General features: G+C 42.7%; 1 protein-coding gene across 3 annotated transcripts in view; it reads right to left on the reverse strand.

Annotated features, from left to right (window-relative positions):
- The window catches only part of ITPR1 (inositol 1,4,5-trisphosphate receptor type 1), a 324,295-nt gene that overhangs the window by 173,141 nt on the left and 136,185 nt on the right, over positions 1 to 14,969 (reverse strand). For 2 of the 3 annotated variants that reach the window (XM_081528188.1, XM_081528187.1), the window contains 10 exons: positions 14,517 to 14,616; positions 13,183 to 13,343; positions 12,368 to 12,509; positions 10,450 to 10,608; positions 7,611 to 7,783; positions 6,258 to 6,377; positions 5,072 to 5,266; positions 2,507 to 2,758; positions 1,698 to 1,839; positions 986 to 1,139 (listed from right to left, as the gene is read on the reverse strand). In XM_081528188.1, coding sequence (XP_081384314.1) covers positions 986 to 1,139; positions 1,698 to 1,839; positions 2,507 to 2,758; positions 5,072 to 5,266; positions 6,258 to 6,377; positions 7,611 to 7,783; positions 10,450 to 10,608; positions 12,368 to 12,509; positions 13,183 to 13,343; positions 14,517 to 14,616 — 1,598 coding nt within the window. Of the gene's footprint in view, positions 1 to 954; positions 1,140 to 1,697; positions 1,840 to 2,506; positions 2,759 to 5,071; positions 5,267 to 6,257; positions 6,378 to 7,610; positions 7,784 to 10,449; positions 10,609 to 12,367; positions 12,510 to 13,182; positions 13,344 to 14,516; positions 14,617 to 14,969 lie in introns of all 3 variants that reach the window. The other variant, XM_081528186.1, reaches the window with a different exon arrangement.

Below are 14,969 nucleotides of genomic sequence, written 5' to 3' on the forward strand. Positions count from 1 at the left end.
GACATGGGTGTACCTGTGGCTGATTCTTGTCGATGTTTGACAAAGAGCCACAAAATTCTGTAAAGCAATTATCCTTCAATAAAAAATATAAAGTGTCAAAAATAATAATAATAATAATAAGTTTAAGGAAGTAGGTGAAAGAGCGTGGGCTTTGAAATTGCCCAAAGGAGCAACTTTATGTGTTAATTCACCTGCCCAATTGTATGGCCACCCACTGTGCTGTTGCTGGCACAGAACTAGAAATACAAGAGTTAACAAGACACACATCCGGTGCTGCAGCAACAGCCACTGGATCTTGAGGGCACTTGCCACCCTGAGGGTCACTTTATTCAACTATAAAATGAGAAAAACACAGCTCAACTGACAGGATCAAGTGGCAAAATGACTGAGCACAGGCCCTAACAGACAGGAGGATGCAAGTAAATGTACTTTTTCTATTCCAGCTGAAGAGACTAGTTGAACAATAATCCACACATGAGTACCTAGTTGTAATCTATTACAACACTAAAACAGAGGAGAAAAACAAACACATCAAGGCAGATTTTCCTACTCACAAATTGGAAACAGGATACCCAGACACAGTCTGGATTTCATTTACTCATATACTAACATAAACACAGAACATCACGGCACATCAAGAACAGTGAAAGCACATAAGTATTCCAGCTGTGAGGCAACTTTCAAATGGTGCAGTGGAATATGCAACTTCATTCATAAATGTAAAAAATACAGCAAAGTGTTAATCATCATTGACTCTGAGTCACGGGTCCATAGGTCTCCACTCTACTATTCTTTCCACTTTTATTTATATCTGAAAACGTTCATAATGAAAAGTCAAGAAGAAAAGGACGAAGAAAGGATGTGACTTCACATGGTAATGTGACATCACGCGGTAAGCATGACAGAGGCAGGAGGAGGGGCAAGCGTGTCCCCACGTGTGGGCACCATCAGAGCCCCCTCCTCAGCTTCTCCACACTGTTCTCACCTTTATTCTCCTCTCCCTTTGCCATCTTGCTGATGGGGAAGATTGTGGTCACGTGCACACAGTCCAGTATGGCCAGGAGGATTTTGGTTAACCGGAGCAGGTCCGAGAAGTTGTAGAAACCAAAGTATATGAGATTCCTAGCTAGGTTGACAACCTATTGTATTTAAAAGAGAGAGGGGGAAGATGGATTAATTAAACAGTATCCTTCAGTTCCATTTTGGGTGGACTATTTTATAAAAGACTGATTCTGATCTTCTTTACTGTAAGAGATTTACTTGCCGCTTCTGATCAAATTTCATTTAGTTTCATAAGAAGAAAAAATAAGAAATGAAAACCTGCAAAGCTGCTGATCTGTTCTGATGACTGGTGAATAAAAAACCAACCTCATCACTGGGTCTGTGTAGCTTACCAAAGATAATAGAGGGCAAGCAAAGGTACACCCAACAAGGACACAGATAACACTGTAATGCTTGGAAATCTAACCCCTAAAAAGGCAAAGTGGTTGCAAAGAGAAATATTCAACTCAAAGATGATAAGGATTTCTGTCCCTCAAATGATTAATCTATGACAGATCCTAAGCACAGTCTGGTTTCTTTCCTGTCACTTTTAATACAACATACAGAGCATACATAATGTTCTATCATTTTACATGATTTAATTCACCATATGTATGTCTTTTACAAAACACACAGATCACTTCGCCATGAGTTACCTCAAACGTAAGCTTATTTTTCTCCTTATCAGAGAAAGGGAACCTCTGACACACCACATCTCTTAAATATTCCTCCACAAATTCCATGGTCTGAGCAAACCTCTCCTTAATTTCATCTTTGGAGGTTCCACTACTATCGTAGCTAAAAGGAAAGAAGAAAGAAAAGGCAATCAAAGGTCAAGTTCCTCCCAGTGAGGCCTTCCTTGTATGCTTAGACCCTAAAGCCAGAACCACCCACCCCAACACTTTCCATCCTCTTGTCCCTATTTACTTTCCCTGATCAGCAACCATCACTAACGTATATATGTTAGTCCTTTATCTTAGTTATTGTCTGTCTTTTCCCACTAGTGTAGACATAGTTTTCTTTTCTTTTTTTCTTTTTTGGCCACGTCACACAGCATGTGGGATCCTAGTTGCCCGACCAGGGATTAAACTCACGCCCCTAGCATTGGAAGCGGAGAGTCTTAACCACCAAACCACAAGGGAAGTCCAACATAGTTTTCTTGTTTATTCCCAGGTAGATTCTTTAAGCCTGGCAGGCAGGAGACACTTAAGTATTTGCTGAATAAAATAGACAAACAAGGTATAAAAGGCCAATCATACCATCTTTTACCTTCTTGAGGGAAGAAATAATGCTTGCTACCCTTAATTACATTTCATTAAAAAAAAAAAAGACTTAGTCTTTCCTCTCTGATTGAACTAGACTTAACCTGACCATAAGTCCTTTGTCTTCTGCTACACAGAACACTGCAGCTAAGACATTTTAAAAGCAACACGAGGTCTTAACAGGGCGAAGGAGCCAGGCTCACTCATCAATGGCGATCTCGGAGGGGATCTCAGACCAGAGGCGGGCGTATTTCACGGGGGTGACCTGCTCCTGGGGGTCTCGGTCCACGTGCATGTGGAGCATGAGACGGCAGAAGGACGCCCGCAGGTCGTAGGGCAGGTTCTCGTCGGACATGCAGCGGAGAATAAGGTCCACGTCTAGCTGGCCCGAGATCTCGTTGATGGCAAGGTACTGGCGGTCCAGGCACATCCTCGCAAAGAGGTTCAGCTGGTACCTGAGAAAGGGAAAGTTGCACAGAGCTCACACTTTCAGAAACACACAACAGAAGAGTCAGAGGAGGGGCCCAGATCTCATAGGAGTGATGTATGGCCACGTGAACTTACACAGCAACACTCTTCACCTGCTTGGGTACACCCAAGTCTGGCTTCTGTACCCGGCAGAAAAAGGGACAGTTCAAGCCATGCCAACAGTCACACATGTCTACCCTGTGTGGGAGTACCTACATGGCTTGTTGATTCCACTGTGCCCTTATTTTATAAAATGGGGGAGAAAAAATGAAAAATAATTTTCATTAGGGTGAAAATGATTATCTATTTCCTTAGTTATGCCTTTTAAAAAATATTTAATTGAATGTGCCTGGTCTTAGTTGGGGCACAAAGGATTCTCAGGCTTCTCTGTGGCATGCAAACTCTTAGTTGCGGCATGTGGGATCTAGTTTCCTGATCAGGGATCGAACCTGGGCCCCCAGCATTGGGAGCTCAGAGTCTTAGCCACTGGACCAGCAGGAAAGTCCTACTTTAGTTTGGCTTTTATACAGCACAGTAAAGACCACAAAGGAAATGGTGAAGGTTTCAGACCTTCACTGAGTCTATACAGAAATGTTATGACACTTTTGGGGTCTTATCTCATACAGCTTTCCTCTTTGACTTCACACACATGTGAAAAACACAGGGGACTCCTCAAAATGTCTTAAGGTTTCTTCATCATCCAATTACATGTGCTCTCTATGAAGTTCCAAACTTGGTCTATTACATGCTCATAACATCAACAAAAATTAAACAGTATCACAATATTCAGAGAGAGCAAAGACAAAGAGAAACAAAAGTTCTCATTTACAACTGGTGAGAGTCTGCACCAAAATATCCAATTTAGGATTGTTTGCTTAATGAGTTTAAAATATGCATACGCCCCAAACTCATAATTTCCTGGTATGGAATGGAAATTCCTACACACACGCACCAGTTTGAACAATGATGTTCCCTGATACGAAAAACTAAATTGTGGCACACAATGAATTCAAAGAGAAAAGATAATGTTGGCATAGTAATAAATGGAATAACATTCAGCAGTCAAAATTAAAGAAATGGACCTATCACCATTAGCATGAATCCATTTCAGACACAGTATTGCATAAAAAGGGCAGGTTTCAGAGCAAAACTCAAGAGTATGGAACCGTTTATATAAAATTTTAAGGCTTAATAAAATACTATGTGTTATTTATGAATGCACAGAAATGTAAAATATAACCACACATAGAGTGTGGAAGGTCACCCACCATCTGCGTGAATGGAGAGAACAAAATACAGGAGGGTCACAGAGGGCACTGGAACTGCAAAGTTTTGTTTTTATTAAAAAATGCTGCTAGCACTTCTCCAACCATCTCCTGCTTTTTTTTCTTTTTAAAGTGTTTACTGGTTCCCTTCCCTTGAGATGGCAGAGTCAACAGGTCTTACAGCTGGGACCAAGGAAACACCAGGATGGAGGTGGAAACCAATCAACACGGCAGGGACAGAACCACCAGGCTCTCGCCGTCCAAGGAAGGAGTTGTGAATACAGAGGGCGAAGATGAGAATAACCCTATGGTGATGGAGTGGAGTTGAAAGCAATGATGTGAACTCATGGTTTTTATTACATTCATATACATTAATACAGAAACAAATGTGTGTGTGTACGCAGACAGAGACATCCACAGATGTGCGTACACACATACAGATTTCCTAGCTCTGCCTGTAAGTTTATGAAGTTGGCATTATTGTCTCTGTTTTGCAGGTAAAGGAACTGGGACATAGAGGTGGATAACTGGTCCAAAGTCAAAAAGTTAGTATGTATCATTGCTATATTTAACATGGTTAACCAGCAAGGACCTACTGTCTAGCACAGGGAACTCGGCTCAATGCTACGTGGCAGCCTGGATGGGAGGGGAGTTTGGGGGAGAGTGGGTACACGTACATGTATGGCTGAGTCCCTGACAGTGATGCAACTCTCATATTATAAATCAGCTATACTCTAACATAAAATGTAAAGTTTTTTAAAAAGTCAGTATGTAGAGAGGTGACCCCACAGCCTGACTCAATACCACTACAAACTACATCCACGTGCTACACTGTGTAGGGACTAACAACTGTGAGCGGGGGCTGATGCAACCACTCAGCTTCCTGTGACCAAGCCACGCCCAGGTATCACTGCCCTACAATGTAAGTATCGATGACAGCTTACACTCTACAAAGCCCTGAAATACACATTTATCTTTCTGATGGACTGTCTCATGAGAGGACATCACAGGACGCCTGTGCACAGGCCCGCGCACCTGTAGTAGCCAAGGACGTCTCGGTCTTCCTTCTGGCCCTCCTTGGCATCCTGTGCCAGCTCCCTGACACTCTTACTGCGAACCTCCTTGTTGCTGTCCCTCCAGAAGAGCCATACTTCTTCCTCATCCTCTCCTGCCTCCAGAGCGTTCTCTCCGGTAGAAACGCCTTCAAATTCAAAACGGGAGAGCACCAACCTGAAAACGTAGGAGGCGGGAAAACTCATTATGTCTGAAATCCTCGCTCATCGCTGAGCAACTATATTCGTGCGTTGAACTCCAGCTGTGCTTTCAGCACATACACACAGAAAGCCACTTTGTTTCTCCTTTTGGCAGAACCACAGGGAGAGATAAACATCGACTTCTTCATATACTTCAGCTCAGGTGTGCCCCACTAAGGCGACTGTGTCTCCCCAGGGGATGCTTGGAAACATCCAGAGACATCTTTGGTTATCCCAACTAAATGGGTGAGGTACTCTTGGCACCTGATACGTACACACAGAAGACTGTGTGTTCTTCCTTCAATGCACAGCACCCACAGCACAGAACTGCTTGGCCCCAAATCTCAAAGGCCAAGCAAGGTTGAGAAAGTCAGCATTCAGCCCAAGCTCAAAATTAAGTTATGCATGAGACTCGCCCCCCTCAAAATCACAAGTTTAGAGCATAATTTAGTGTTTTTAAAAAACATTTCTTTTTGAACATTTATATGTTACTGGCAGTATATGCTCCCCTGTTACAAATGAAGCAACTACTACTTTCCAAACTTCTCTGGACCAATGAACGCTTTTTGAATAGCGGTAATTTCACAAGCTCTTCCCTACAATGTCTTAATATTGACAATGAATTACCTCCTTAAAAATTTAAACCTGATGATCCTAACTGGAGAACTTTCAACTCATAAAATGAAACCAAGGGTGTGTAAGATGCTCCCTAGTAGCCCACATCACTTTCAAATCAGTAAGCAAAGTAAATGACATCACCATACAGAGGAGGTCACCACAGCAAAAGCAAATCCAGTAACGCCTCTAATCAAGATGGTTAGCAAGAAGATAATCAAAGGCCAGCCAACCTGACTTCAGAAACGAAGGGGCTTGGTTTAATTCTCCAAGGCACAGACAACCACTGAGGCACACGCTCTCCATCTAAATCCCGTTCTCCCCTTTATATTCACTCCCCGACCCCCACTCACTTGGTCTCAATGAGGATGTCGGCATTGGTTGGATTCAGCACGGCTTTACATATCAGTTCCTGAGTCACCGGAATGGATTTGTTCATGGACACGCAGAGGTCAGAGAGGTAATCTAAGAATCTGTGCAGAAACAGAAACCAAACCAAATGCTTTTTGTAGCCAGAGCAAGGGTTAGGTCTTGCGGACGTGGCTCTGCCTCCAGAGGATAGACCCAAGCTACCTTTACCACAAGTCAGACAGGCTTTGGGATTTAGTGTCTGTGTCCACGGTACCACCAGTTACCCAGACACGGGAGTGAGGGAAGGGAAAGAGAAAGGAGGGAGGGAGAGAGCAGAGGAGGGAAGGAAGGAGGGGAAAAGAAAGAAAGAAAGAAAGAAAAGCAAAAGAAGGATGGGAGTGACTGTTGTGAGGAAGTGGTGATGAGGTAAAAATGAACAGAGGAACCAATCAAGAAAGATCACCTAAGGAAGACATGGCGATGATCCTGGGTACCCAGAGTGGGGAGAGGTCTGATGTCTGAGGCCTCAATTAGAATCCTGGTTCTGGTTCTTATCTCGCTACATTCTGATATGTATTGTTATTTGGGGAAAATTATTTAACCTAACCATGTTTTGGTTTTCTCATCAATAAAAATGGATAACCTACTAATTCATGTAAAGTGCTTACTCAGTTCAGTCCCTGGCATATGAGAAGGGTCCATAAGATGTTAGTTGTTTTTATAGGTGGGAGGAGTCAGTTTCATAATAACACCTTCAACTCTCTAGCGTCCCTGGTTCTAGTATCCACATTGTAAACTATTTCCCACTTCCCCTGACATGAGGTGGATCTTAATTAAAAGGAGAAGAAAGGAAAGAAGAAAGTGTACAGGAGGGTGGGATCTGACAGAATTCACTATCTGACAGAAGTCACTACTGTGAATACACCCACTCAGGTAACAACTATGTGTGCAAAAGACTTACTGGTGTTTGGGGGAGTTCTAACTGGTCATCACAGGGTGCTACAAAGTGAATGAGGGGTCAATAGCTGTCACTTATATATAAATGCCAAGCACTTCACATGTATTCATCTTCATATAATTTTCATAACAACTTATCTAGCAGACGAGGAGGTTAAAGCTCAAGGTCACCAGCTGGTAAACTCCGGAGCCAGGATTCTACCCTGGTCTCATTTCCATACCACGCTCTTTCCATGACTCAAAGTGCCTCTCAAGACCTGCTCAATCAAGACCTGGGGCCTAGCAGGTCCAAACAAAGGGCATCTAGTTAAAAAAAAAACAAAATAAAGTGACCAGCTCAGTGCCTGCATCGTAAATACAGAGACACCTTCTGCCGATCAACCCCACCTCCGCCTCACCTGGGCTCCCTGTTCTTCCGCACCAGGCTGACGAAGGTGTCGATCTCCGCAGCGGTGATGTGTTTTTCTAGGAGTTTGCGATTATTGTGCAGCAGGGCCGTGATAGTGTCTTCGGCTAGCACGTCGTAGCCAATCTGCTTCTGCATGAAGCCGAACTGCTTGGCTATGTACTCCTTCGAAGGGAGGAGAGAGAGGTAAGCAAGGAGGGCTGGAGACAGTGTGGTGAGGCGCAGAGTAAGGGAAGGGATAGCAGCCCCCGAGGAAAACTACTCCCCTTGAGGAAAATCACAGGGGAGCGTCCTTCCCCAACTTCCCAACCCAGGCTGACAGCCGCAAACCCTCTCACATCCTTTAGTTTACTAAACCTGCCAAACAGGTATCACTAAGTAACATATCCTGTATTTACAGGTGGGCATTTTATTAAGTCCACAGTATAAATTTTAACGTGGTGACTTATTTTTCTAAAGGTCAAGAGTTGTTTTCCAGCTCTGATGTTATTACTCATTCAAGAGGATTAAACTGTGCCTCACTGCCCTGTGTTGCTGAATAAACATGGTTAAGTCTACCTGGATATTTTGAACAATGTTATTACTCCATTGTGTTTTCCTTATCTGGGATGAAAATTCAAGTCAGTGGGTAGTTAGAAATATGTGAAGAAGTGAAGTGAAAGTCACTCAGTTGAATTGAACTCTTTGTGACTCTTTGGACTACACAGTCCATGGAATTTTCCAGACCAGAACACTCGAGTGGGTAGCCGTTCCCTTCTCCTAGGGATCTTCCCAATTCAGGGATTGAATCCAGGACTCAAGCTTTGCAGGAAGATTTTTTACCAGCTGAACCACCAGGGAAGCCCAGGAATATATAAACCAGTCAATTACATTCACAGAACATATGAAAACATCTCTGACTTCTCTTTTGGGATCAGACATGATGTCCCATAGAAATATTTGAGAATGTCAGGAAGCCTCTTATAAATACTTTGTTGTTATTCAAAGATATTTTCCCTGTCCAAGATAGACTGCTTGCTCAAAGTTCAAAAGGCCCCTGAAACTTGGTTTCATTTTAATTCATTAATTTCAAAATCTCAAAAGTGACTTAAGGACTAACAGAGTGGACTCGGGCCGCTTTTCAGCCCTTACTCAGTAAGGATGCGTGTCTGAGAATTCATCAGCCCCCAGGGAGATGTCAGTACTACTGCCAAATGGCACAGGGTCCATAAACGACCAAGCCAAGACACCCACACCAACAGCAACAAGAAGGACTGGTCTAGTCCTCTGATGTACAAGCAAAACGTCCTGGCACACATTATAGATTCTGCCGCATCCTCATGGGAAGAGAATAAACTCTCTCTAGCACTAGTATGGTGTAAGTACGGTACTCACACACAAGAGGTGGCTTTAAACCAACCGTAGTGCCCAGTGGCAACCTATGCTAATGAATGAACGAAGCATCACCAGCGTGTGATGCTTTATATCTAAACAGCAGCAAAGGCAAAGTGAATGATTTAGAAATGCTGGGTTGGACAAAAGTTTGTTCGGGTTTTTCACAACATCTTATGCACAACTCAAACGAACTTTCTGGCCAGCCCAATACTTGCTAACGAAGTTGTATCTAATACTTCAGAGGGGTGCTTAGGACCAACACTGTCTTTATGATGACACACGAAAAACTTTCACTACAGAGAACAGTTTAAATTTAAAGGACAGATATAATGGCAGTCAAAGCTTAAAAACCAAACCTTTTGTAACACACAGCAGGGACTGGAGTCTGTATTATAAGAAGTATCACTGTGCACTTACAGTAGTTTATGGAACGCGGGGTTTCTCGACCTCAGCAGTACCTACTGACTTCTTGGACCGGATAATTCTTTGGTGGGGGGTGGGGGGACTGGGCTGGGCTTGCCCAGATGTTAAATAGCATCCATGGCCTCTATCCACTTCATGCCAGTAGCATTCCCAAGTTGTGACACTCAATAGCATCTCCAGACATTTCCACATGTCCCCCTGTCCTGGGGCGGGATGGGGTGTTGGCGAAATTGCTCCCAGTTAACAACCACTGACATACTGATTCCTCAGCATCTCCAGTTGTTTGGAACCCTCACAGAGGTTTAAATATTTAATTCATAGACAGACTATATTGTTTGTGTTTGTGTGTTTAGTGTCATGACAATAGATGATGACTTAGAATGTCTAAAACACGAGCCAGAACCAAAACAAAGAGGAAGTTACCAGCAGAGATGGAGGGTATGGATGGGGCAGGAAGAAAAGATTTCACTCCATTTCCAATAAAAGCACATGGAACCATTGAACCCTTACACCTTCCAGGAATGTGCCATAAGAAATACTGTACATGTACACACTGCTATATTTAACATGGATAACCAACAAGGACCTACTGTCTAGCACAGGGAACTCTGCTCAATGTTATGTGGCAGAATGGATGGGAGGGGAGTTTGGGGGAGAATGGGTACATGTCATGTATGGCTGAGTCCCTTTGCTGCCCACCCAAAACTATCCCAACACTGTTAATCAGCTATAATCCAATATAAAATAAAAAGTTAAAAAAAATACTATACTTGTAATATCAACCTCAGGGGAAAAAAAATCTCATTCCAAGGATGCTGTAGAAGGAGAATTTTGATGTATCCTTCTCAACTCACTCACGCATCTTCCCAGGCTTGCAAAAATACCTGTTTCCCTTTTGAAGAGCAAACCGAACAATGAACTAGTCTCTAGCCACTAAATAAATATATACATGTGACACTTAAAACTCATTGAGGAAGGTACGTGAACCCAAGGGAGGAAGCTGTCCGGCACTTCCCAGGGTCCTCAGTGCCCACCTGGTTCTTCCTGTAGTCCTGCTGGGAGTGTCTCAGGACCCGGTAGCAGAGGCGGCAGATGTGTCTGAAGGGCGCATGCCGCTGGTCTCCCAGCTCCTCCAGACGCAGCATTGGGCCATCACCACAGTCTGTGAATGGGGCCTGTAACAGCTTGAAGATCTGTTTGTGAAAAGAATGAAAACTGCCATCACCTACTGTTTTAATGGCCAAGCCTCCCTGTGGAAAGAACAGAATCTCAAGGGTGGGTGGACTACACAGGAAAGTCTCTCTATCTAAATGATCATGAACCTGAAATCTGTGTTCATTCCATCAACTGGGACAGGCTCCTCGTTAAACTCAGTCTTCCTGAACGTAACTGGTCCTCAAATACTTGAAAATGTGGTGTTCCCAGCAGTGCTTGAGAGCACAGACTCTGGAATCAGTAGATTCTAGGTCAAAATTATACTTCTTTATTATTTTTCTACAGGTATACATCACGGTCAAGGTAACCTTCAGTTTTCCCAGCAGTAATATAGAGAGAATAATATCTAGCTCACAAGAGTGTTATAATGATGCAAGTAGATAGTAACTGTCAGGTCATAAGTACAGTGCTCACCACAAGTGCTGAACAAAGGCCCCTCCACTGAATCACAGTTTCAGACCCTATAGGAATCAATATTGTGTAAAACAGCATGAGCATTAAGCCAGAGGTCTAACTTGGGAGTCATCACATTAAACGGCAGGGCATAATTCATTTCAAGATTTGAAACTGTTGTTGAAACAGGATGGAGTATTAATGAATTTGGTACAACCATAGTTTAAAAGGAGAAAGAAGTCTCAAATCCAAGTTCCTATAGATAACTATAGGACTTATAACTAACGTGTTTTTCTTTCGGCTCTAGTAGCCAGCAATTTCCAAGCCAAGCTTGCGGCCCCGTCTCCAACAGTTTTAGAGAACTATATGGTATACATTTCTGCGTGCTTCATCTACCTTAGATTTGTTACTTTCCTCCCTCTAATTCCCTTCTACTCTAGTTTATTTAAATTTATACCAAATTACATCATATATGTATTTTCTGTGGGCTAACTTCATTTTCCAATCATTCTTTATGGAAAGATTTTGGTGATTTATAGTGGTACTTATAAGAGCCTCTAAAGGCCTTCTGAGTTTATCACACACTCCAAATCTCCCAGATACATTAAATAATCTTAAGGAGGCACTGCCCTTGATATTATTTGTGAGGAAAATAAAGCTGTCAACTGCAATTCTTGTTGGCGTTTCCAAAAGGTAAATTTTCGCACAGCTGATATTCAATATGTGTGTTAACAATCAAGTGAACTATCAAACTGTGAAAAGATGAAGGAAATTTACTATGTGAAAAAAAGCCAATCTGAAAAAGGTACATAGGGTATGATTCTAACTGTTAAAATATGATGTTCTGGAAAAGGCAAAACTATGGAGACAATAAAAAGATCAATGGCTAGTTGCCAGGGATTGGGGGAAAGGGAGGGACAAACAGACAAAGCAGAGAGGATTTTTAGGGTGATGAAACTAGATGATATGATAATGATGGATCATATGGTAATACACTGGTTCCAACTCACAGCATCTACGACATCAAGAGTGAACCCTAATGGAAACTAGACACTTTGGGCAATTGTGGTATGTCAATGTAGTTTCATCAGTTGTAACAAATGTACCCCTCTGGTGGGGATGCTACTAACAGGGGAAGCTGTAGGTGTGTATGAGGTATGGGAATTCTTTCTACTCACATTTGCTGTGATCTTAAAACTGCTCTAAAAAATTGTCTTTTTTTTTTTTTTTTCAGTCAATAGATCAAGCCTCCCCAGTAGAAATCATCTACATTCCTCTATAAGACCAGTGATAACATGGATTCTTCTTTCCTAGAGCCAACCCAGTATGTCACCTCTCACTGACCTGCTTGAGAATATTCTGTTCTCTCATGAGCTTCTGCCGTTCTCTGTTGGGCTTGGAGAAGACCACTTCAAGAACATCTTGACCAGAATTGGTTCCGCCAGTGACGAAGTAAACCAAGTCTTCCAGCAGCTTGGTTACAGATCTTAGGAGGAAAGAAGCAATTAGACATGGGAAGTGTTTGTTGTTTAACAGAATCAAAACCACCATGGAAGCTTTCGGGCTTAAGGCACCAGTCACACAGAAGCAAACCCATTCTACCCAGTTTCCTTGAAATTGTCACTTAAGGACAATTACCAGTAAGAGTGAAACAGAGACAATATTTCACTGTCCACAAAAAGATTATCACTTTCACAAAATATTAGACATTACATTTTATCTCGGATAATGCAGGAGACCCTGGTTCAATCTCTGGGTAGAAAAGATCCCCTGCAGAAGCAAATGACAACCCACTCTAATACTCTTGTCTGGAGAACCCCATGGACAGAGGAGCCTAGCTGCCTACAGGCCACGGGGTTGCAAAGAGTCGGACACGACTGAGCAACCAACACACATAACCTCCACCACTGATATTTAGTAAGATAGTTCCAAAGACCAAGCCGGAGGCAGGAAAACAGAGAAGGAAGGAGATCTTTACTATTTAGAGACCTTCAGAATAGTGAGACAAAGTTAACTGTTTCTTGAAAACCGCAAGTTGAAGCCACCCATAAGTGCTAAGGCCTGGCGCTCTTCCCCAGAGCACTTCTCTCTCTGCCAGGGATTTAAAAATCCACAGTGGGTGAGAACGAGCATGTGCGGTTCTTGCAGGGAGCCCTCACCTTCTTTCATTCTGGGTGATGGTGCCCTTCTCCAGCTTGCCCGCGATGGAGCCCAGCACCTTGCTGGCATCATTGGCAAAGTCCAGGTCCCGAACCTCAGCAGGAGAGACTGGCACTATGGCAAAGGCTTCCTTGTCCTCCTTCACGGGAGAGGTGCCAATCTGAAATGAAAGACAGGCTTTGTGGAAGAGTCTACCGCCTGCAATGCAGGAGACTTGAGTTCAATCCCTGGGTCGGGAAGATCTCCTGGAGAAGGGCATGGCAACCCAACTCCAGTATTCTTCCCTGGAGAATCCCATGGACAGAGGGGCCTGGCGGGCTACCGTTCATGGAGTCGCAAGGAGTAGGACGTGATTGAGTGACTAACACTTTGACTTTCTACTGGATTGAGAGGAGAAGATATTACTCAAATGCTGGATTTATGGAACTCTGGGCAATTAAAAAAACTTGGAGCTCTCTTACTGTTAAAATAAACTGGACACAGGAAAACACCTGAAAAGATGAACCTCAAAGTGTCAACAGTTGTTACCTCAAGAGGTTGGTAATGTGAAGAAAAGTAAGGCAGGAAATGGGGTAGTACTATGATTCTACAGCTTCATTTGTTACGGAGAGCATCTGAGATGTTTGTAATTTAAAAACATATGTATATAGTCATAGGGAAAAAGCAAGTATACAATATGGTAATTATCGATCCTGAGAATATTATGAGGGTAGATGCTGCACTGTTCTTTCAACTTTTCTGTATACATGACAATGTTCATGGAAATAGAAGAAAAAAAATTCCAATAATATTCCTGTCACCAAAAAGTATTATGTAACAGTATCATTTCATTTTTTAAACAGAAAAACCCTATGTCTGTGAATATATGCTCTATGATCCCAGAGAAGGTCAGAAAGGAAGGGTAGGCTTCAGGGGGAGAGAAATTAGGTTGGAAGAACTTTCGAGAAATAAAAGTGCTTATTTAAATACATGAAGAAATAAATAATAACGACTGGAGGAAACCAACTAGGTACGTGATGCACCTCAAGGCACAAGCAAACATTCCCTCAGCCAAAATTAGCCTCCAGACAGACAAGAAATCCAGACAATTGCTCAACCTTTAGGGCAGAAGCCATGAAATAAAATAAAAGGTTCTAGTTATTTCAAAGCCCTGGCCCTGCTTTAGCCAGGTCCCTTGGAAAGAATTCTTTCATCACATACAAGTTTGTCCACAACCACACTCTTGCCAAATCAACAACTATTTCAGGGATCCATACGCCCCCGTCTGCCCTCAAAGGAGCCCTTTCATCAGGAACCACGAGACCAAAAGAGGCAGCCAAACTCGTGGACTTACTTTCAGCATCACGGGTTTTTCTTCTTCCTTGTCAATGGGGATGTTTGTGCTGTGAACCCAGGTATTAGTACACAGGTGTCGGAGCCGGACATAGGAGTTTCTAAAGGGAAGGAAAAAGGATCAGGGACAGGACTATTGAGGTTCTCTATAGCTACTGGCCTAAAATACATCCTATAAGAATAAAGAAAGGACACCAAAATGGTTTTCGTGTGTGTGTGTGTGTGTGTGTGTGTGTGTGTGTGTGTGTGTGTGTGTGTGTGTGTGTGTGTGTGTGTGTTCCTTCCAAATTCACAGTTTGTTTATCATGCAAGTCTGTTGATTCCATTTTGGCAATAAAGTAATTTTCGATTAAGATATGTACACTGCCTTTTTAAACATAATGCTGTTGCACACTTCATATATGACTGCACTGGGAAACCTGAGAATTTGTGTGACTCCCTCTACTGTGATATT

The sequence above is a fragment of the Giraffa tippelskirchi genome, chromosome 9 (assembly GCF_054371585.1).
Source record: "Giraffa tippelskirchi isolate mGirTip1 chromosome 9, T2T-mGirTip1v1.2.pri, whole genome shotgun sequence".
In the NCBI taxonomy this organism is placed as follows: domain Eukaryota; kingdom Metazoa; phylum Chordata; class Mammalia; order Artiodactyla; family Giraffidae; genus Giraffa; species Giraffa tippelskirchi.